The sequence below is a fragment of the Siphateles boraxobius genome, unplaced genomic scaffold, assembly GCF_051911475.1.
Source record: "Siphateles boraxobius isolate OS27281-9 unplaced genomic scaffold, OSU_SipBor_1 30, whole genome shotgun sequence".
Lineage (NCBI taxonomy): Eukaryota > Metazoa > Chordata > Actinopteri > Cypriniformes > Leuciscidae > Siphateles > Siphateles boraxobius.
Window position 1 is genome coordinate 17,261,421 of NW_027508920.1, and position 23,084 is coordinate 17,284,504.

Here is a 23,084-nt window from a genome sequence, read left to right on the forward strand (position 1 = left end):
TCCTCAGCTGACATAGAACTGGTGAGTAAATGAAAATGCGTGCTTTGGCGGAAATTTGTAGATGGACGTTACGTGAGGATGTGGAGATATTTTACGTGTGGCTTTGATGCATTGTATCGTTAGACGTATGATCGATCCATATCCATGTATTGTTACACCCCTACTCGCTATCATACAGAAGAGTTTTGAAAACATTATCCATTTAAAATCGTCATTTTCAAACAAAGCATTATGAAATCGTTTGCCTACGATTTATGATGCAGCTGAATTTAGAGCCAATACAGCTGGCTGCTTCATCTTTCAACAAAAGTTTCTTTGCTTTCTTTGCAGTGTAACTCTCCATTACACTGTGCCTCGTTTACAAAATAATTGTCTTCTTGCTCTGGAGGCAGGCATATGCAAATGTATTTGCCCCTGTGACGTCACAGATCCCCCAATATCAAAACAAGCGTTTTTTGGAGCTTGATTAAATTAATGCTTTATTTATAATGAGGATGTTGTTTTAAGCTATGCAACTTGCAGGATGTTTTATTGTTACAAAGACCTCTTTTATGTCAAGAGATCAAGGCAAATTTAATTTCTCATGTCATGACCCTCATGTGACAGTTTGTTGATGTTAGAAAAGTTCATTAAGAATGGTTAGACAAATGTTTATGAACTTGTGGTCTCAAATATGCGGTAAGAAAGAGAAAAACCACAAACACAGTACACACACACACACAAGCTAAAACTTTTTAGAAGTCCTTGAGAATTTCCTTGGGAATTAGCAGTTTATTTTTGGTTGATTTGTTCTTTAGACACTTTGTATCCTAATTGCAAAATCAGAAGTCTCTTCTATAAGAGTTTCCATGAACTTCCAACTTTGGCGGAACTTTTGTTTTGGCACATTTTTTGATACATATTAAATAGAATATAGGTCATGAACAATGTAATGTGACGGAACTCTAAGATAGCTGAGTTTGTTAGCGGTTGTAAAAGACACAATTATAGGTCAGTCTTCCATAGAGAGCAAATTACACTACTGTTCAAATTTTAGGGTCAGAATAGCATTTACTACACTCACCTAAAGGATTATTAGGAACACTTGTTCAGTTTCTCATTAATGCAATTATCTAATCAACCAATCACATGGCAGTTGCTTCAATGCATTTAGGGGTGTAGTCCTGGTCAAGACAATCTCCTGAACTCCAAACTGAATGTCAGAATGGGAAAGAAAGGTGATTTAAGCAATTTTGAGCGTGGCATGGTTGTTGGTGCCAGACGGGCCAGTCTGAGTATTTCACAATATGCTCACTTACTGGGATTTTCACGCACAACCATTTCTAGGGTTTACAAAGAATGGTGTGAAAAGGGAAAAACATCCAGTATGCGGCAGTCCTGTGGGCGAAAATGCCTTGTTGACGCTAGAGGTCAGAGGAGAATGGGCCGACTGATTCAAGCTGATAGAAGAGCAACTTTGACTGAAATAACCACTCGTTACAACCGAGGTATGCAGCAAAGCATTTGTGAAGCCACAACACACACAACCTTGAGGCGGATGGGCTACAACAGCAGAAGACCCCACCGGGTACCACTCATCTCCACTACAAATAGGAAAAAGAGGCTACAATTTGCAAGAGCTCACCAAAATTGGACAGTTGAAGACTGGAAAAATGTTGCCTGGTCTGATGAGTCTCGATTTCTGTTGAGTCATTCAGATGGTAGAGTCAGAAAAACAGAATGAGAACATGGATCCATCATGCCTTGTCACCACTGTGCAGGCTGGTGGTGGTGGTGTAATGCTGTGGGGGATGTTTTCTTGGCACACTTTAGGCCCCTTAGTGCCAACTGGGCTTCGTTTAAATGCCACGGCCTACCTGAGCTTCGTTTCTGACCATGTCCATCCCTTTATGGTCACCATGTACCCATCCTCTGATGGCTACTTCCAGCAGTATAATGCACCTTGTCACAAAGCTCGAATCATTTCAAATTGGTTTCTTGAACATGACAATGAGTTCACTGTACTAAAATGGCCCCCACCGTCACCAGATCTCAACCCAAAAGAGCATCTTTGGGATGTGTTGGAACGGGAGCTTCGTGCCCCGAATGTGCATCCCACAAGTCTCCATCAACTGCAAGATGCTATCCTATCAATATGGGCCAACATTTCTAAAGAATGCTTTCAGCACCTTGTTGGATCAATGCCAAATAGAATTAAGGCAGTTCTGAAGGCGAAAGGGGGTCAAACACAGTATTAGTATGGTGTTCCTAATAATCCTTTAGGTGAGTGTATCATGCCTTTAGGGCTGGGTACCAAGTTCGACACTTTTTAGGTACCGACCGAATTGCCTCGATACTATCGAGTATCGAAAAGTGACATGATGTTCGGTTCCAGATTTTGATACCTAAGGAGTTAACTCGTCAACGTCATTGCTCAAACAAATACATATTAAAAATGCACATACATGCAAACTCTGCACACAAGACGCGCGGAACTCTCCCCGCACATAGCCTACTCATATATTACGCTTGCCTGCACGCACAAACTCTCCACGCGCATACTTATATGAGACGCGAGCACACACACAAACTCGCGCACATACTCAATGACACGCGAGCACACACACACACACACACACACACACACACACACACACACACACACACACACACACACACACACACACACACACACACACACACACACACAAACTCTCCGCGCACATATTCATATGAGACGCGAGCAGACACACATAATACCTTAAAGATCTGGAAAAGTCGATCAAAAGTGTGGGTACATTTCTCCAGGCTCGATACCAACAGCGCGCGATGCAGTATTTGGGGTAAAATAATTGCTGCTAAGACCGGTATACCACGACAAATACGATGAAGACCTTGACCGTGCACGGAGTAAACATAAAAGTTGCTTCAACTGGTTAGTAAAGAGATACCTTGTTGATCACTCTGACAGTGTTTATATCGCAATAAATAATAACCTACTGAATGTACACTGCCGTTCAAAAATGTGTTTAGTCAGATTTTTTTTTCAGTAAGGAATAGGATAAAAAAGTTATCAAGGTGACATTAAAACGTGTAATTTTACAAAATATTTAGTTTTTTGGTAAATGCTGTTCTTTTGATTTTTTTATTCATCAAAGAATCATGAAAAAATTTATCATAGTTTCCAAAATATTAAGCAGCAAACTGTTTTCATATTTCTGAAGGGTCATGTGACACTGAAGTAATGATTTTGAAAATTCAGCTTTGAATTCATTTAATTTCAATAAATTACATTTTGGAATATATTCAAATAATATTTTAAATTGTAATACTATTTTACAATATTACAAGTTTAACTGTATTTTTTATTTTTTAAAAATTAGCTTTGGTGAGCATGAGCTCTTTATAAAACATTTTTTGTTCCTTTGTGCTTTTTTTGTTCCTTTTTGCACTGGCTAGGAGCATGAGTCAAATGGAAAAAATTATGTGTTATGTAATCTTGTTCAAATGGATTTCATAAAATTGATATCTGAAAAAGTATCGTTAGCGACCTGTATCGAAACTGAGGTATCGAAATTGGCACCGGATCGAAAGATTTTGAACAATACCCAGTCCTACATGCCTTCTACTTCCGTCATCAGTCTGATCGTGTACCCACTGTGATTTCTCTCGGTCAACACTATTTACATTCTCAATACTCATTCCTTATCTTTTTGTGCATGTATCTTTTTGTGCATGATTCATCTGTACGATCAAATCAGTATTGAAAACGTATTCTCTTCAATTGTATTGCTTAAATTACCAAATAACCATGCATTACGATATTAAGTAACTAGAGCAAATATAAAAGCAGTCCAAATTTTCACAGACCAAACCACATTTTTACATGCACAATTTATTTTTACCCAGGGCACTGGTTTTGTCAATGATGAACACTATTTTTTTTAAATAAAAAAAAAAATGTTGATTTACACACAGTTTGAGCTCATGTATTGTTAAAAAAAAGTTTATACTGTTGATCAATTACTCATTTACATTTATTCTTTTAGCAGACGTTTTTATCCAAAGCGACTTACAAATGAGAACAATAGAAGCAGTGAAACTAACAATAGGACAACAATATCCAAGTGCTATGACCCTTACCAGTTTAATCTAATGCAGTACATCGTCTTGTGTTTATATAAATAAATATAGAATAGAATAGAATAGAATAGAAAGTGTTAGTATTAATGGATCAAGTGCTGCTGAAAAAGATGTCTTCAGCCGTTTCTTGAAAATGGTTTCTTGAAAATGGTTTCTTGAAGCGGCTCTGGTTGAGTTAGGCAGATCATTCCACCAGCAGTGAACAGTCATGGTAAAGGTCCGAGAAAGAGATTTTGTGCCTCTTTGAGATGGTACCACAAGACGACGGTCACTTGAAAGTTTCTGGATGACACGTAAGTCTGAAGTAATGAGTTTAGGTAACAGGGAGCAGCGCCATTGGTTATGTAGGCAAAAGTCAGTGACTTGAATTTAATGCGAGCGGCAACTGGCAACCAGTGCAATTTTGTGAGGAGAGGAGTGACGTGTGCTCTCTTCGGCTCGTTAAAGACCACTCTATCTGCAGCATTCTGGAGCATTTCGGACACACTGAAATTTACTGAGAATTTACTTTTGCCTCTTTTTCTTATAGGACAAGGACTGGGACCAAGCTGTCACATTCTTGCCAGCATCAGATAATAAAAAGCTGGAGAAGAAAAGGGGCCCTGGGAAAGTTGGGATCATTGTTGGTCTGGTGATCTTGGCAGCCGTTTTGGCTTTGATCGTAGGGGTTCTGGTCTGGCATTTCCATTGTAAGTCAATACTGCAGTCATACACAGCATAACACTGTTACCAGTGTCAATCATCAGTGTTGATCACATGTTTGTTGGTTCGTGTCTCCTGCAGTCCGGAAGGATTTTAATCTACAGAAGATTTACACCGGCTCGCTTAGGATAACAAATCAAGCTTTTGTGGATGCGTATGAAAACCCAGACAGTGCAGAGTTTCAAGACTTGGCAAAACAAGTCATGTCTCAGGTGAGAATCTAATTAAAGCTGCTTTTTCACATAGTGTTGACAGAGAAAAGTGTTTTTTATTTTTATTTTTATTTCCGTATTCAGCTGAAATCAATGTACTCAGAATCTCCACTACTGTCAAAATATTATGCTGGTTCCAGAGTTCAAGCCTTCAGGTACGTCTACATCTGATTGTCCACATGAAAAAAGAAAAAGAAAAAATTGGTCATGTACCTGCTCATAAAGTGCCCCTATTATGCATTTTCAAATATTACCTTTCATGCATTGTGTAATATTGCATCTTGTGAATGTAAAAGTCTGCAAAGTTTTAAAGAAAAAAGTGCACCAAAAAGTTATTGTTTCCTAAAGGAAAGAATTGATGCTAAACCGCTGAAACGAGTCGTCAGCAATTCTGGTCTAACTACCTGTTACATACCTACGTAACAGTGTAAAACATTTGCATAATGCCAGCCTATTGTCTTCATCGATGTCTACATTGAGCCGCCCTCAAACACTGTAGTTGAAGCTGAGGCCTGCAAGAGTTTGGTTGGTTTTGTCGAGAAGATGCCTTTTTCAGCCCTTCAAATCCACTTTGGATGCACTTCAAAAGGCATGCTAAAATTAATACAGAAAAACCGACACCATCGTTCCTGTTTGTATCACTGTGTATCAATCGCTGAGCAAGCCTCCGGAGCTAAAATTCAGATATGGAAATAAGTGTTTTGATACCAACACGTGGTGTAAGCAGTAGACCAATCACAACATAGTGTGTCATATGACCAATCAGAGCATAGTAGGCTCACGGAAAGGAGGGTTTCAGAGCGACTGAATCTTCGAACAAACCATTTTTAGACTCTTTGAGAAATGAGGTGATGCTGCAATGTATGTGAGAAAATTAAAGTGTTTTTTGACCTTGGATGCATGGAAACCTATTATAGGAGACTTAAAATAGCATAATAGGGGCACTTTAAGTTTAATTTGCTTGCATGGCAAAATCAAAGATATTCAAAATTATTCACATCAAGAACCAATTTTCATCAGGCTCTTCAAAAAGTGAAGAAAAAAAAAGTTTGTATTTTTGCTAATTTTCACCAAAAAGTACACATTTATCCACAGGAATTCAGTGATCTAAGTGTTTCTGCTGTGAAATTAAAATTACGGTTATTATTAGGGCTGTAACGATACGCGATATAAAATCGAAATCGCGATACTCAGGTCCACGATCCTGTATCGCGATGTGAGAAGGCAGAATCGCGATCACACCCCTTCCAACTCCCAGAGTTATCCTTCCTGTCCAGAACCAGGGCTCGAATTTCGGCGCGGGTATTGCGCATAATTCTAATCATTCCCGCAGGTCTCCCATTTATAATGTGGGAAATTCCCGCAATCGTAATCCACACAGACAATAAAATAAAATCATTCTTTTAACAACTATCTTCCAGACGCAATTTCACAAACAGCGTGAGTGTTCAGCGGTGCCGCGCGTCTTCTATCTCTTCTCATAATGTTTTGTGCAAGGCAGGCATCAAGCGCTGCGGCGATAATACACACTCGCGTTTTGGAGTCGGGACCATAGACTGTAAGGTCGGGACATGACGGAATATTCACTTGCACAATCGGGCCAGCAGTGCATCGTGACTGAAGTCTTTTTAAGTCTTACCAGTTTAAACATTCAAGCGATTTTAAACTAATCAGTGCTCGCGCGCTCTCTGAGATTATTTTCTATGCGCACATTCATAGAAAATTCGCCTCAAAAACAGCTGGCTAGTAACTATTTTTCGCGGATTATATTGCTTTAACACGCAAAATTGTCAATTTCGGTCTTTGTGAGTAGGCTATACTCTAAATAGGCTATAGTCGGTTTTGTCTTTAATAAACATAAAACGCATGCCAGTATAATGAACACAGGATCCGTGCACTAGCTCTTAAAGTGACGGCAGCCATATGTGTCTGTCATTAATTTTGTTGTCAAAACAACAAAAGATGGCTTTAAGTTAAAGGAATCAGGATTAATAGCCTATGTATTTAATTTATTCAGGACTAAAATACTACCCAGTGTTATTTTCCATTTGATTACTTTATTCAGTATCTGTATATAAATACTAGTGTTAGACCTATTCAAAAACTTTTCTCTTTAATTGTCTTTATTTGTATCTTTATTCTATTGTATTTATTTGTGCCACTTTTTTCAATTTAATTAAACAATTTAAATCAAGCTTCCTTGTGATGTGTAAATTCTTAACAACAATAGGCTATTACCCCATTGTAAAAATGCAATGAGCGCAAACATTTAGGCAAGATAAATGTAATAATTTTGCTTGGAAAAAATGCCCCCCCTTTCTCCCCTCAAACAAAAAAAATCCCCCCCATGAGAATCATCAAAAGGGGAGAATTAATCCTCAATTGACCGGCAACACGTCCAACATGCAGATGCATATTACGGCACCATCCCGAAATCAATTTAGTTGGAGTACAGAACACAGCCCAAAAGCAGCAGCCTACACTGCCGTATAGTATAATAATTTGCATAGTTATTATTGTTCTTTGGTGTTTAGATTATACAGGTTTTTCCTAATGTTATTTAATAAAAATACCGGTATTTTTTTTCTTCTCTCAAAATCTCTTTTTTTCACCACAAGCCCCGCCCCCTCAAGCCCCGCCCCCGTGATAGAATCGCGATACGAATCGAATCGTGGGTCAAAAATCGTGATACGAATCGAATCGTGGGTTTGGTGTATCGTTACAGCCCTAGTTATTATATTGTTAGACTCTTAAGTGTTGCCTGTTTCTCCGTCTCCCTGCAGTGAGGGCAGTGTAATAGCTTACTATGAGTCAGATTTTACTGTTCCAGCGGGGCAGGACGCAGCGGTGGATCAGGCTGTGAGCGACTTAACTAAATTCTATAGCAGTAAATATAAGAGCAGAGGTGGGGAAAAACAAGGTCCTCTGATCTTCGATCATGTTGTGTCTTCAGGTAATATAAATTCATAGTACATCCATTACATAGTTTGGATAGATGGATGAATCTCACTTAATGTGTAGATTATATTTTTCTCTGGCTAGGAGCATGAGTCAAACTGAAAAAATAATGTGTTATGTAATTTTGTTCAAATGGATTTCATAAAATTAGTATCTGTAAAAGTATCGTTAGGGACCGGTATCGAAACTGAGGTATCGAAATTGGCACCGGATCGAAAGATTTTGAACAATACCCAGTCCTACATGCCTTCTACTTCCGTCATCAGTCTGATCGTGTACCCACTGTGACCCACTGTCATAACCGCACCCGCATTAAATATACATCAGGTAGACAACAATTTTCTCATGTAACACAAGAAATCAAGCCAACATTAGGCATTATAAGATATGAGTACAACTGCAAATTACGTTGTAATTTGAAACCTTTGACGGTGTAAACGGCTATTTTATTTTGCATTTCAGTAATTAGATTTGGGGGAATAGTGATTTATGGTCATGAAAGACATTTTTTCCTACAAAGCAAGTTTAATTTCACCTGGGGAAAAATAAATTAATTATAATTTCTTTAATTTTGTGATTGAGGGGTGAAATGTGACCTGGTTCTTGACATGTTTTGTGAGATTCATCCAGATACTGATCTCTAGACTGCATGCTATCATGGAAAACCTGAATGTCCATGATGCTGAAGCACAGATGCCTGTCTTCAGCCAGATTCATTATAACTATGTCAATCTTTCATCAACAGCTCTGGACACACGTTTGTTCTCAAATGCCAGGAGTGAGTTAGTCCATTACATATCTCTCTCAAATACTGTCTGTTCCAAAACCTAGTGAACTTCCTCCATATCAAGAAATTTAAGGCATCATAGGTATGCTCCTGAGTCCTGACATGAAGGCTATTCCATAAGGTAACTATTCCATAAGTTAAAGCAGCATCGCCATTAGCAGTTTGATAATGCATTGCAACAAGGTTAGTGAAAAAATAAATCAGAGATGGCAACCTAAAAAGACTATCAAAAGACTTGAGATCAACCTATCAAAGACTTGAGATATATAAAGGCTCATATTACACTCATATTACTATAAATGGGAGAAAGTGGCTGGTCCAGCCCGAAAATGCATTTTTTTTGTCTTGATTTAAGCATTTAGAAACAAAATTTGTGAGACAGCTTTTGTCAGATTTCAAATATAAAATTTAATCATAAGGCTTGGTGAACAGCTTTGAAGAATTTGATATCTCCCCATTTAAAGAAATAGGAGCTGTACTCCTATCAGAGAGGCATTTTAAAGATGGCCGCTGAGTGAAATGACTTGCCTTAAAGTTACTTTGGTTCCAGTTCAGTTTGTGTAGACAGCGAAGCAGTGATACGATTTTAATTTATTCCCAAATTCTGTTAAATAATTCCGGGTTTTACATTTACATTTTTCTGAATTCTGTTTTAGTAGTTCAGTTATTGATTGATTGATTGAACAATTCCCTGTTGTCCATTTAAATCTTTCTGCATTCAGTGTTTTCTGATTTAATACAAAATTTCTTATCAGAACCAATAGGAAACAAATGAATGCCTAAAACTTTGAACAATTTAATTAATCTTTTAAATTCTATTCAAATAAAATTTGAGCGATTCCTTTAATTTTTTTCCCAAACAATCTCCAGCACGAAAAATTTAGCGATTCTTTGAATAAATGTTTGAATAAGCTATATTATTTGAAGTACATTCTACTGTACACTAATATTTCTGTCATAATTTCCTCAAGTTAAACCAAACTTTTATTTTGGCGGGAGTGTATCTTACCAGTTCTATCAACTGAGATGATGAAATGCTCATGAGGAGCAACTGTCAGAGCAACTCTGGAGATGAAGGTCATGTGGCGTGTCCTAATATAGTGTGACGGCAGACGCTGAAAACAGTTTTGTGCATTGCAGAAATCATATGGCCCCAAGTTCAGGAGGTTTTGGAACAGGACTTAATTTCCTAAGCACATTCATACTTCTTATTGTATAGTGTATCCAATAATAAATGTGTAAGAATAACCTTTTGTTTCCGTATGTCTAGCAAATACAAGATACTCCCAGCACACCAGAGGTACTACGGATGAGACCGTTATGTCACCGGGTTTCCCTGACACCCCATATCCTCCAAACACTGTTGTGCAATGGCAGCTTCGGGGAGACCCAGGCTTTGCGCTAAAGTTGGCTTTTGACACCTTCAACCTGGAACAAAACTGTGGAAATGACTTTGTGAGAGTGTATGACTCTTTGGTCCCCATGGACAAATTCCTTATGGCAGAGTAAGGGAATGGTGAATTGTGTTTGTGGCTGTCGCGCCATCTGGTGGCTGAATAAGCTACTGAAATATCAAGGTGTGAAATTTCAACATAATTGAGTTTCTCTCTCTCTCTCAAACAGGAAGTGTGGCTACTATTCTCCCAGTGATCCTCTAACCTTCATCTCGTCTCGGAATGTTATGCTGGTCACCTTGGTAACCAACGACAAAAAGAATTATCCTGGTTTCAGAGCCCGTGTCTCTCAGATCAGTCGAGATGGTAAAGATAAATCCTGGCTTGCTGTACAAAAACATACTTGACTGATTAATAGTAGGGGATGCATTACTGTTATATTTTTTCGTCTCTCACTGGATCTTCCCTTTTAACAGATCCCGCATGTGGTGGTAAATTGACAGGACTCTCTGGTAGTTTCCAATCACCAAACTTTCCTAATTATTACCCCCCCAACACAACATGTCAGTGGGACATCGAGGTGAGGCCCAAACACTCATGTTGAACCAGTTCATGTCCTGATGAACCACTTTTATAAAAGTGTTTGGTGCTTTATGAGCACTCATCTGTATCTATTGTTTAAAGGTTCCTCTTGGCAAATTCATCAAGCTGAAGTTCCCCAAGTTTATGGTTTCAACAGAGAGTTGTGCAGATTATGTGCAGATTGCTGGTAAGAGGTCAGTAAATTTGAGCTTTTCACAGAAATGTCTATTGTCCGATCTGAATGATCTGATGCTCAAGAGTTGAGTGCTGATGAGGCATAGGACATTTCGTTTTTGGATCTTGGTCTGTATTTTCGTCTGTATTTATGTCTTTTTTTCTAGTAAAAACCACTTCTTGTTTTCAGTGAGCTGAATATTTTATACTCGCATTAGAGCTGCATGATTAATAGTTAAAATAAGGCGATCTCTATTCAAACACCCATGCGATCGTATTCATAAATGACCACGATTCAGCTATGTCTGTTAAACCTTTGACAAGTACGATCTCACCGATTCAAATCTGCTTTGGCACTGCCGCTGACCAAGACAGAGCAGTAGTCAAGTATAGGCATTTAACAGCTTCACAAACCTTCTTTTGTCTTTTCAATCATACAGTAGCAATGTTGCTATTGTGTTACAATAATTCTACGGTAGTGATCAAAATAAAGTAAATCATCTTCTGAAAGTGACTTGACGCTTCAAATAAAGATTGTATCAGTTGCATTGTTACGCCAGTATTTGGTGACAAGTGACAGTATTTGTTATTGAATCATTCATTCAAGAGATTCGTTCAAAAACGCTGATTCGTCCAGTAACGAAACAAGTGAAGTATTTATGAGTCATTAAATCATAAATTCAAACTGATTTCTTAAAAGGAAAATGTATGGCATATTTTTTTTTTAAAGACTGCAGTAATTAACAATTTGTCTGAGCCTCTAGTAAATGAAATGTTATTTTGTTTAGATGTCTGTTCAGAATCATGGGAGAATTGTGATCTCCATTTTAAACAAGAAAAATATGATTCTCTATTTATCCAGACTCTTGCAGCTCTAACTTACGTGCTTATTATTACTTTGCAGCAAATTGTGTGGGCAGAAGCCAGCCGATCTTATGGTTACCGGCAACAGTAGCAAGATGACTGTTGTGTTCTACTCTGATTCATCATATGTAGATCGAGGTTTTAGCGCCACTTATGAAGCCTTTGAGCCCACTGACCGTAAGTAAAGACATTAAAATGGTTAACTGGTAAAAAAACTGGATCACATTTTTGACCATTTTAGTAGTAGTCTGGCCTGAGGTGGAAAAAATAGACTTACTGATGCCAGTGATGGTGCTTATACAGTTTTTAAAGTGGTGTTAATGTGAACATTAGAAAGTAAATTCAGTTTTTGAATCTCTCAGCCTGCCCGGAGATGTACCAATGCGACAACAAACGCTGTGTAAAACCAACCATGCGCTGTGACGGCTGGAACGATTGTGGTGACAGCAGTGATGAGAGGGCATGCCGTAAGCCTTCCTTGAACCTTGTCTTTAATTCAAACACATAGTTGCACACTTGCCCTCTGAATGTGAATTTGAGCTCAGGCATACACTGTGATTTGAATGTGGATGTTTCGTATTTCAGAATGTGACTCCACCTTGATCCAGTGCAAAAACGGTTTCTGTAAGCCCCTGTTCTTTCAGTGCGATGGCGTAAATGACTGTGGAGATGGTACAGATGAGATTAATTGTGGTAAGACCCTTTGTCCTCTATCTTTTCTTTTATTTCCATTTTTTCCTCTTCATCTCTTTCTGGCTGCCTCTGAAACCTGAAGAATGGTGCATCCACAAGCAATAAAACAAAAAGGTATCAAGATGCATCTGAATTCATTGCTTTTGTAACATCCTATATACAAAGATGACTTAATCTGGTCAGAATTAAAAGACAGCTTCGATGTATCCTTCATTCTCTATAGCTGCGTTTCCACCCCAGGAATTTTCCCCAGGAACTAGGGACTTTGGGGTGGTACTCTGTGTGTTTAGACCGCAGGGACCAGGGTCTAAATGAAGTTCCAGGTAAATATTTCCCCCTCCGAAAGTCCCTGCCAGGTAGTACTTTTTCAAAGTTCAGGCACTTTCAGGGGTGGGACTTAGGCGCTGAACATGCTGATTGGTTGAATTGATGCAGTATTTTGATTGGTTGACTCCACGTACAGTAGCATTTTATTTCAACCACCATTTTTAAAAGTCTGTTGCGGGGCGTGGAGTAACAGTTGTTTGCTATTCGAATCAACAATGGAGTTTTAAAAAGTACGACAGATGGGCCGATGACGAGGTTCAGGCTTTATTAAGCTTATATGCGGAGGACGAAATCAAACTGGAAAGTTGCACGCAGTCCTACGTCACCAGACTAATTTGCCTAATCTTCACGGTACTTTAAACCCTGATGGAAATTAGTGGTGGGGGAAAAAATCGATTCTGTTCGGTATCGCGATATTTTGCGCACGCAATTATATCGATACAGTAGCGCAAAGTATTGCAATATTTAATTATAAAATTATCTGTTTTACTTTTGGGTTTTCTCCATTGGTTTTCTCAGAGTTTACTTTGATCATTTACATTTGCGTATTACATCCACAAGGTGGCGCTTGTTTTGGTGCTTTGTTGTCATGCATTCAACAGCAAATTCAAATGAAAATGTCTTCACACTATTACAACCGGTTGTACACGACGCTCCGTCTTCTTTCAAATCGAATGTGTGCATGGTAAATTTCGGTGTTATGATTATTCTCAGGTTTATGTTACTCTATTGTATTTAAATAATTTTAAGTTATGTGCTGGGAGCTCACCATTCATGTGAGAGGTCTCCTATTCAGAGAATGATTACGTCCTGTCCTGTAATAAGGTCCTGAATGTTAAAGAACAAGTTTTCAAGTATTTGCACTACTCTCCTAAGTTTTTGCACTTCAGTTAATGTGTAGAAGATAATATTTACAGAATTAAATGTGACTTTTGAAGTGAGTTGAGCAGTCTTATTTTCCTCATTTTTTGTAATGCCTTTGGGGACATGAATTGCAATATATCGCAGAATCGAATCGCAATATGTTAAGAATCGCAATAATATTGAATCGTGGGCCAAATATCGCAATACTATCGAATCGTCACATTTTTTGCCAATTCCCACCCCTAATGGAAATGCAGGCAGCAACAGGTCCTGTGGGAATAAAATTCCTGGGACAAATTGTTCCGGGTAATTTCCTTGGAATATGATTTCTCACAATCCTGTGCATGCAGTTTGACAGTTGTTCACCAAAAATTCTGTACATTTTATAGAGTTATTTATCCTTTAGATTTCTAGCCATTTCTACCAAGAAATCGGAATTTTAGTTTACTTGGTTTTTTATAAGCCTTAATTGAAACTGTTCTAGATCCGATGGACAGATCAAGTGGAGAGTCAAGAATATATAAAACATAAAATTAGAAATTATTTAAAAGTTAGAAATATCATCATCAGCATAATTTTCAATGTAGTTATGTTAGTTAACACTGTAAACACTGCCACTAAAACACTTTATACTACGGGGCTGTTGAATGCTTGAATCTGATTGGTTGACAAACGTTTTAAGGTGGGAAATTATTTTCAGGGAAACGCACGGCTCAAGTAGTTCCAGGCAGGTCTTGACCATATCACGTTGCGTAGTTAACTATGATAATGGAAAATAGGAAGCAATTCATAACAAGAAAAGAAATGACATAATAATTTTTATTTTTATTAAAACACTGCCATATGAAATAGAAGTCAATAAAAGGTTTTTATGGCCCATATAGTATTATATAGGAGATTATGAAGCTCATACTTGAGGAGGAAAATCACATCAATGTTATTCAGTGACCCAAACTGATCAAAAATATACAATTTGGTGCAGATGTTGTTTATGGCCAAAAAGTTTGATGAAATGTGATAACTTGAATAATAGACTACTTGCATAAATTGCAAATACTGTAAATATCAGTTGTCACTATATCTCCCAATAATGTTTTAGTAAAAGGATATTTAATTGATTTGTCTTATGATCAAAGCTATATAGTTTTTATTGTGTGGGGAGGGGGACACTAAACATATAATGCAACGCAATACAATGATGACTGAGAGATGGAAAAAAAGTTTCTCAAATGCCTGATGTATCGTACTTGATACATGCATCTAACATTTTTTTTTTTCATACAAGTAAAGAAACCTAAGTTGCTTCAGTCCATTAAGAGTTTGTTGAAATATTTATAACAATATGAAAGTTATTCTTATGTTTACTTTATGAAAATCAGTAGAGATTTCACAGCAAAAAGACTTGTGTAGTATGACCTGAAGGTGGGCGTTTTTACAATTACTTCCTAAAAAAAGTGAAGGCATATAGTAGATTGTGTACAGATGTTTTTTTGATTGTTGATTCATGTATCAAATATGATACAGCAGGATTTATAGGGTTAATGTTCCTAATGATAGATATGAAGTGTTAACTTATAAATTCATAGCGTACAGTAAGAAAACCCCTGTTTTAGGTCATTAGACCTTGTTATTGAGACATGGAAATTGAGTCCAAAATGAGTCCCATTTCCTCATGAGGTACCTGAGGACTTAAAGGGGTGGTTGATTATGATTTCACTTTTTTAACTTTAGTTAGTGTGTAATGTTGCTGTTTGAGCATAAATAACATCTGCAAAGTTACAACGCTCAAAGTTAAAAGCAAAGGAAGATATTTGCTTTTAAAGAAATCGTTTTTTTAAGGACTACAACAAACGGCTGGTAGGGACTACACAAGATTCTTACCGGGTCAGTGACATCACTAACCCTATACAATTTGTTGAGTCTCTCCCCTCATTGACTCCAGTTTAAAAATAAAAGCCAGAACATTTTAGTGCGTGTCTGCCTGAGGTAGTCGGAGCTGCTAACACAGGAGCTCTTGAAGCTCCGCCCTCTGTGCGGAGCAGCAGATCATTTGCATTTAAAGTGACACACACGAAACAACCGTTTTTACTGACCCTCAAAAAGGGACAATTTTAAGTTAACATGTTGTTAAAAATGATCTGTAGAATATTTTGAGCTAAAACTTCACATACACACTTTGGGGACAACAGAGACTTATTTTACATATTGTAAAAAGGGGCATTATACCACCCTTTTAATGCACCTATGTTGACAGACCAGGCAGCTAAGCGACTGTCTTCTGTTTCTGATACAGCCTCTATCTCTCTCTTTATCATTCTCTCCCACACAGAAACAGATCTCCACACTAGCTTTGACATAATTGTCCTCTTTTCTGACAGGATGTAAGGCTGGAGAATTTAAGTGCAGTAACGATCAGTGTGTCTCACTGAAGCTGAAGTGTGACGGGAATCTTGACTGTACAGATGGCTCAGATGAAGAAGGATGTTCAAGAGGTGATTATATTTTAGATCAAGAATGATGCAAGCTTCTAAAAATCTAGTTTCTTTTAGCATTATTTTAATTTTTATCACATTTAAAATATTCAGAAAATAATATTAGGGCTTTAAAAATTTACGCAAAATAAAAGTGAAATACAGGGGGGCTCAAATCTGTATTACATTTTTGTTTATTTAACTGTTAGACCTACCTGAAAATCTTAAAGCACTGTTTACAAGGTTACATGGGTCAACATTCATGGTGCTTAGTAAAAAAGATGCCATTAAACAAATATTTAAAATATACTGTATGTTGTTTATACATTATTCTGGAGATTGAATGTGAAAGTATTACAACATAAAAATATATTAAAAACTTGAATATTATGTGCGATTAATCGTGATTAATTAATGAAAAATGTGTGATTTAATTGATAAATTTTTTTATTGATTGACAGCACTAGAAAATATATATATATTACGGAAAATATTCTGAAATTTGGAACACTTTCCTTCTTTCATTCATTCTTAATGCTTGTTTTTCTTTCTTACAGAAATGTCTTGTACAGCCTCAACTTTTACGTGCAATAACAACAAATGCATCACCAAAAATAACCCTCATTGTGACGGGCAAGATGACTGTGGCGACGGCTCCGATGAGGCCAACTGCAGTGCGTGTCATTCACATCATTATACATATACTTCTGTTCTCATATCTGTATCCTGCTTGGTTTAAAGTTGATTTATACCTCTCCCTCTTTATTCTCTAGACTGTGGCAAGAAAGCTTTCAAGTCATCTCGTGTTGTGGGTGGGGAGGACGCAGTTGTGGGCGAGTTCCCATGGCAGGTCAGCCTCCACATTAAAAACATGGCTCATGTTTGCGGTGCATCAATCATCAGTGAACGCTGGCTTGTGACGGCTGCCCACTGTGTACAAGACGACAAAATCAAGTGAGTTTCCTCTTCTCTCTTTTTTTTTATCTCCAACTTTTACTTTAGAAACTCATTAATTCAACAAAAATAACAAAATTTTTGGAGCAAAATGTTTCACAAAAGCTGTTGTGACACTTTGGGCCAGATTTACTTATAGCTTGCACCAGCGCAAACCCTCATGTGGCATTAAACTACTGTCAGGATTTACTAAAGACACGCAGTGAAAAATTATCAATGAAAAAGCGTGGACACAGTTATTTTTTTACCTTATTGCATATGCATTTGTAGGAGTTTCCTTTTCAGATGAAAGGGGGAGGGGAGAGGAGAATTTAAATAAATCATGCATGATTTAATAAGGTTTGTGTTAGTTAATTTAGTGGTATTTGCACTATAGTACTATTATTTAACACCCTAAAAAAGTACGTCTTAACTCATTTTGCTCTTGACGTGCTGTAATAGTTACAGTATATTAATCAAAATTATTCAATCCCCATGGCAAATCAGGTTTATTGGCAAAATTTTGTCTTTCAGCTGTTTGCAATGAAGAAATCAAATGAAAAAGTAAATGAAATCGCTCAACACAAAAACTGCTTCAAGTGGTTTCCCCAAATCATGAAAATGCACCTTTTAATGACTTCTGCAGTCTCATAATTGTTCAACCTCTTCATGGCAAACATCTTTAATACATAGTAGAACACCCTTCTGCGGTTATGACCTTCTGCAAACGAGATGTAAAACCAGACACCAGCTTCTGGCAGCGTTTCTGAGGAATCTGAGCCCGTTCCTCATGAGCAATGGCCTCCAGTTCTGTAATATTCTTGGGTTTGTGTGCTGCAACCGCCGCCTTCAAATCATACCAGAGATTTTCAATGGGGTTTAAGTCAGGTGACTGTAATGGCCACTGTAGAATCTTCCAGGACTTCTTCTCCAACCAAGTCTTGGTGGATTTTGAGGTATGCTTAGTATCATTGTCCTGTTGGAAGGTCCAATGATGCCCAAGCTTCAGCTTCCTCACTGACGGCATGCCATTTTCTCCTAGGATTTCCTGATATACAAAAATGAATCCATCTTGCCTTCCACACGCTGCAGGTTTTCAGTGCCAGAGGATATAAAGCAGCCGCAGAGCATCACCGAGCACCACCAGTTTTATTTTCAGCAAATGCTTCATTCTTCTTCCTCCAGACTGCTGATCCACAGTACTGAAAAGTTCCGTTTCCGTTTTGTTTCATCGCTACACAGAACAGAATCCCAAAACTTCTGTGGCTAATTCATATGATTTTGAGCAAATTGGAGCCGACATTTCTTGTGCTTTTGGGTCAGTAGAGGTGTATGTTGCCACCAAGTCTTGCTGCAGGTCTTTTGCAGTCACTTCAGGGTTATTCTGAACCTGCCTTCTCATAAATCTGGTTGCAGCCATTGACTTTTCCTTAACCTTTGAACTTGCAAACTATGCTTCCAACGGTGTCTCTAGGAACATTTAGTGCCTTCGATATCTTTATGTATCCTGTTCCTTGTTTGTGAAGGATGGTGATATCTTCTCTTTTCAGATCATTCTTTTGACTCAATTGAGATATTTCATGTGTTCTAGCTCAAGCACACCTGGTGCAACTAATGAAGCCCTTGATTAGTTGCATCAGGTGTGCTTGATACAACACCTGTTTTGCAATTTTGTGCTGTTGTGAGGGATTCTATTCAGGGGGTTAAACAATTTTGAGACAGCAGAAGTCATTAAAAGTTGCATTTTCAGTGTAATTTGGAGAAACCACTTGAAATATTTGTTTTGTTGAGCTATTTCAATTACTTCTGTTTGATTTGTTCATTGCAAACAGCTAAAAGAGTAGAACAGCAAAAAGTCTGTCCATTTTGCCAATAAACCTGATTTGCAATAGGGGTTGAATAATTTCGATTGCAACTGTACTTCCAACACAGAGCACGTGATAATAGAGAGAGAATTTTCTCCACTCGTGTTCATTTATTTGGAATGCCTGAGGAAGACATTATCCAAACTTATTGCTGGCTAAGTCACGTTATTTTTAATTTGCTGCATCTCTGTGAGCCGCACCTGATTATCATTGTTTCTGCATGTTTGCGACCGAGGGCCGTTGTGCTGCTTTTGGTAGACTGCTTTGGTCATAATTGAAATTAACTGCTGCGTCTGTATTTTTTTATTTATTTGTACATTGTAAGTAAATCAACCACAGAACTTCCCATCGTCATTTTTAGACGCTTTTCACGCTAATTTGCCAGCAAGTTTAGTAAATCTGTTTTTCCTGTGTAAACTTGAGCGGAACTGACTTGACTTCATAAATCCACTAAACAATCACCAAACACCAGTTGATGGAAATTAGTAAGAAATATGGCTAAAAGAAGTTCTAGGAAATGTTATAGAATCATTTGTTGGTAGATGCTACTTGGTAAAAAAAAAAATATATATATATATATCAGGCTTGTGCACAATTCAGAATTGAATTGAGAATGACTCTTGAATTCCAATTCAATTCTTGAATTTGAATTGAATTTGAATTGAAGTCAAAAACAGGATCTAGAATTACAATTCGAATTTAAATTAAAGGAAGCAGAATTGCAATTCAAAAAAATTCTAAGAAATTCATATAGATATTTTAAGTGAAGTGTTTAACAATGAAGCTTTACAGTATATGTCAGATATGATTGCATTACATATTCTATAAATGATATTAGTTTGAACTACTTGTTCAGATTACATTAACAGGCAATATTTTTCCCCAGCAATGAATGTTAAAAGCTCTAGTCACAGAACAAATAATTAAGTTTGATTTTGTAATTGTAATTTTGTGGAACATGATAGAACATGACTCCATTTCCCAGAATTACTTTAGTAAATCTTTAGAAAAAAAACAACAATTTGAGGTGGACATTTGTTATATATATATTAAGTTAACTGTAAAGAAATTGTTAATGAATTACAAAATGAATGTAATTGTATTTAGTTGTAATACTGAGGTAAAATGTGTAATTTAATTAGTTACTAATCAAATTAAAAGGAAATTGCTTTACATTGATAAAGTAATCCAAACCACATTTATAATGGGTAACTTATAACAGTAAGCAATTACATTTCCAAAGTAACCTTCCTAACGCTGAATGTATGTGAGATTCAACATATTCTTTCTGTTGTGTTACTGTTTGGAATTTCTTTGAATTGCCATGAATTTAATTCCACTTCCTGTCATTCCAATTCCAATTCCAATTCAACTTCATGTGGGGCGGAATATATATATTCATTTTCAAGCTACACTGTTACTTTTGACCCTCTAGTAAAAACTGCATGCATGTTTATTTGAGACATCATTTGAAGATGTTTTTTTTGCACACTCTTTAATCACCATTAAATCAAAACTGACAATTATCTACATAATACGAGTATTGCAGTGTTTCTAAAAAATGTTTTATCTGTGCACATAGTTTTTTACAATTCATGTGCACTCGTGATCTTTAATCAAAATAACTTGCCCTCCCTCTTACAGCGGCATATCTTCTCTTCTCTGATGAGTGTTTACTGTCAATCACATGAAATCGGCCAATAGCAAACCACAACCATCCAATCAATTCCCCATGGACAAAATCAAGTCCCGCCCTAAATGTATTCTTGTTTGAGAAGCGAATTCATTTGGATATATGTCACAATAGGGAAAAAAAGACTTCTCGCACCTTCCATTTTGTGCCGACTTGAATAACATTTTGGTGTTTTTTTTTTTTTTTAACATAGTTAAATAGTGTAGCTTTAATGTAATGAATATACTGTTTTCATTTGTCAGTTAAATTGGTTTTAGGCTTTAAGAGTGGAAAAGAGAAAACCTTCATCTCTGTATATTTGATGAATCCTCAGGTATTCTCAACCGGGCACTTGGGAAGCATACTTGGGTCTTCACACGCAAAAAGAGAAACAGTCGGCAACGAAGAGATTCCTTAAACAAGTCATTCCTCACCCGTCCTACAACCCCTACACCTATGACTTCGACATCGCTCTCATGGAGCTGGACACAGCCGTGACCTACAGTGACACCATTCGACCCATTTGCTTGCCGAGTGCCACCGATGTCTACAACGCTAGTGACCCTGTCATTATCACTGGCTGGGGTGCCACTAGAGAAGGGGGTCAGTAAAATAACTAATAATGCTTACACCTCTCACAAAAAAATTCTTATCTTTTTAAACTACGTTCTTGTCTTTTGATTTGTAATTGGCGTGTTTATTTCAGGCAGTGGAGCGATTGTGCTGCAGAAAGCGCGGGTTCGCATCATCAATGGTACGACGTGTGATAAACTAATGACTGGTCAGATCACTTCTCGCATGATGTGTGCTGGCGTTCTGACAGGAGGAGTAGATGCTTGCCAGGTGAGTTTCATGAACTTTTTAAAAATCTTGAAATTTTAGTGCTTTAGCATACAAGTTCACAGGATTTTCCCTGCAAAGCATGTATATTTTTATTTCTGTTTATTTAATTATTTAGTTTAGGAATGCATAAAATATCGGTATTATTAGATATAATATTAGATATCAGTTTTGGTCGATATTGGATAATTAATTGGTCGTGCTCATTTCCCCGATTTTGCACTTTGCCTAATGTTTACTTAAAGTTAATCTTTAAAAACACAAAAAATGTAACTACACTGTTAAATGAATAGCCGTGGCTGAAAGTATTGGCTGCGACATAAATGTTTCGTAAAGTTTGCTGCTTCTATATCCAATATCTCTGAAACCTATTTTAATGGACATTTATGATTGATTCTGTGAGGCCAGATTTTGTTTTAGATTTTTTTTTTCATCAATTATAAATTCTAAAAACCTTTTACGAATTTGGTTTTGATTTGTTGCTAATATATAGTTTTTTTTATTTATATATTCTTTCTATTTTCAACTGGTTTCTCACCATGAAAATATCCATGGCAGCTGGCATAGTGTTAAATTATAATCAAACATTTTATTGAGACAAATTTATATACAGTAGATATTTAACATTAGCCATTTATAGGTTATTGACCATAAAATGAACATTATGATCATCTTTTTGGTATCGGTCAGAATTTTAATTTAATGCATCCATAAGTGCCATTTTATTTAATTGTTTCTCTTTATTTTATTTTATTTCCTCTCTCTCCTGTTATTATCATCCATTTAAAGAACTCTCTTTATCTTTGCCCAGGGTGACTCTGGCGGTCCTCTGTCCTTCTTATCGGGTGACCGTATGTACCTGGCGGGAGTTGTGAGCTGGGGTGACGGTTGTGCCCGCAAAAACAAGCCAGGCATCTACACAAACGTCCCAAAATTCAGGGGCTGGATCAAGGAGAAGACGGGAGTATAACTTGCCTGGAGATTATGATGAACTGAGAAATTTTATGAACTGTTTTGGTTTCTCAGGCCACAAATATTTTAATAACATACATGAAATAACCCAATGTAGCCCTGCAACATCCTGGGTAAACAAAGGGATGGACATCTTGACCAGTTTTTGCATTTTTTTTTATTGTTTTATATATTTGTATATTTAATGAGGAGAGCGGTAAGGGGGTTTTATTCTGTCTTAAGATGTGTAAATAAAGGTCTTATTTTCTTCTTTTAAAGATTTTGTGGTTTTTAGTGACTACATTCTTGAAGTGAAGCTTTTATTTTTGGATTGTGAATGATTTAGTTGTTTGGTTCTGTACCTTCAGTTTTCTTTGTTTCAGGGAGTGTGTATTTCTGGAGTCACACTCACATACTTCAATGTGAACACGCTTTTTATGACTTTTGTGCAAAATGTATGTAATGTAATGTGACTTTAAACAAAGTTTGAGTTACTCATGGAAACACTTGAAAATAAGTTTTTCAGAATCTGGAGTGCTTTAAATTTGATTCAGGGATTAGCCTACATTTAACACTTTTAAAATAAAATAAAACCTTTGTTTCATGCAACATGATTTAACCATTTAGCAACGTGTTACAAATAAAATGTGTATCTGGTTAATACAGTGTGACA

The 23,084-nt window shown here is 37.0% G+C and overlaps 1 protein-coding gene across 3 annotated transcripts in view; it reads left to right on the plus strand.

Annotated features, from left to right (window-relative positions):
• Positions 1-23,072, plus strand: part of st14a (ST14 transmembrane serine protease matriptase a) — a 28,041-nt gene extending 4,969 nt beyond the window's left edge. For all 3 annotated transcript variants that reach the window (XM_077248362.1, XM_077248363.1, XM_077248364.1), the window contains 18 exons: positions 4,652-4,811; positions 4,906-5,036; positions 5,121-5,191; positions 7,820-7,989; positions 8,740-8,772; positions 10,052-10,286; positions 10,405-10,541; positions 10,652-10,755; positions 10,860-10,951; positions 11,836-11,972; positions 12,158-12,262; positions 12,381-12,488; positions 16,058-16,171; positions 16,708-16,824; positions 16,924-17,104; positions 20,955-21,223; positions 21,327-21,463; positions 22,272-23,072. In XM_077248362.1, coding sequence (XP_077104477.1) covers positions 4,652-4,811; positions 4,906-5,036; positions 5,121-5,191; positions 7,820-7,989; positions 8,740-8,772; positions 10,052-10,286; positions 10,405-10,541; positions 10,652-10,755; positions 10,860-10,951; positions 11,836-11,972; positions 12,158-12,262; positions 12,381-12,488; positions 16,058-16,171; positions 16,708-16,824; positions 16,924-17,104; positions 20,955-21,223; positions 21,327-21,463; positions 22,272-22,430 — 2,460 coding nt within the window. In that variant the 3' untranslated portion in view covers positions 22,431-23,072. The remainder of the gene's footprint in view (positions 1-4,651; positions 4,812-4,905; positions 5,037-5,120; positions 5,192-7,819; positions 7,990-8,739; positions 8,773-10,051; positions 10,287-10,404; positions 10,542-10,651; positions 10,756-10,859; positions 10,952-11,835; positions 11,973-12,157; positions 12,263-12,380; positions 12,489-16,057; positions 16,172-16,707; positions 16,825-16,923; positions 17,105-20,954; positions 21,224-21,326; positions 21,464-22,271) is intronic.
• Positions 23,073-23,084: the final 12 nt, after the last annotated feature.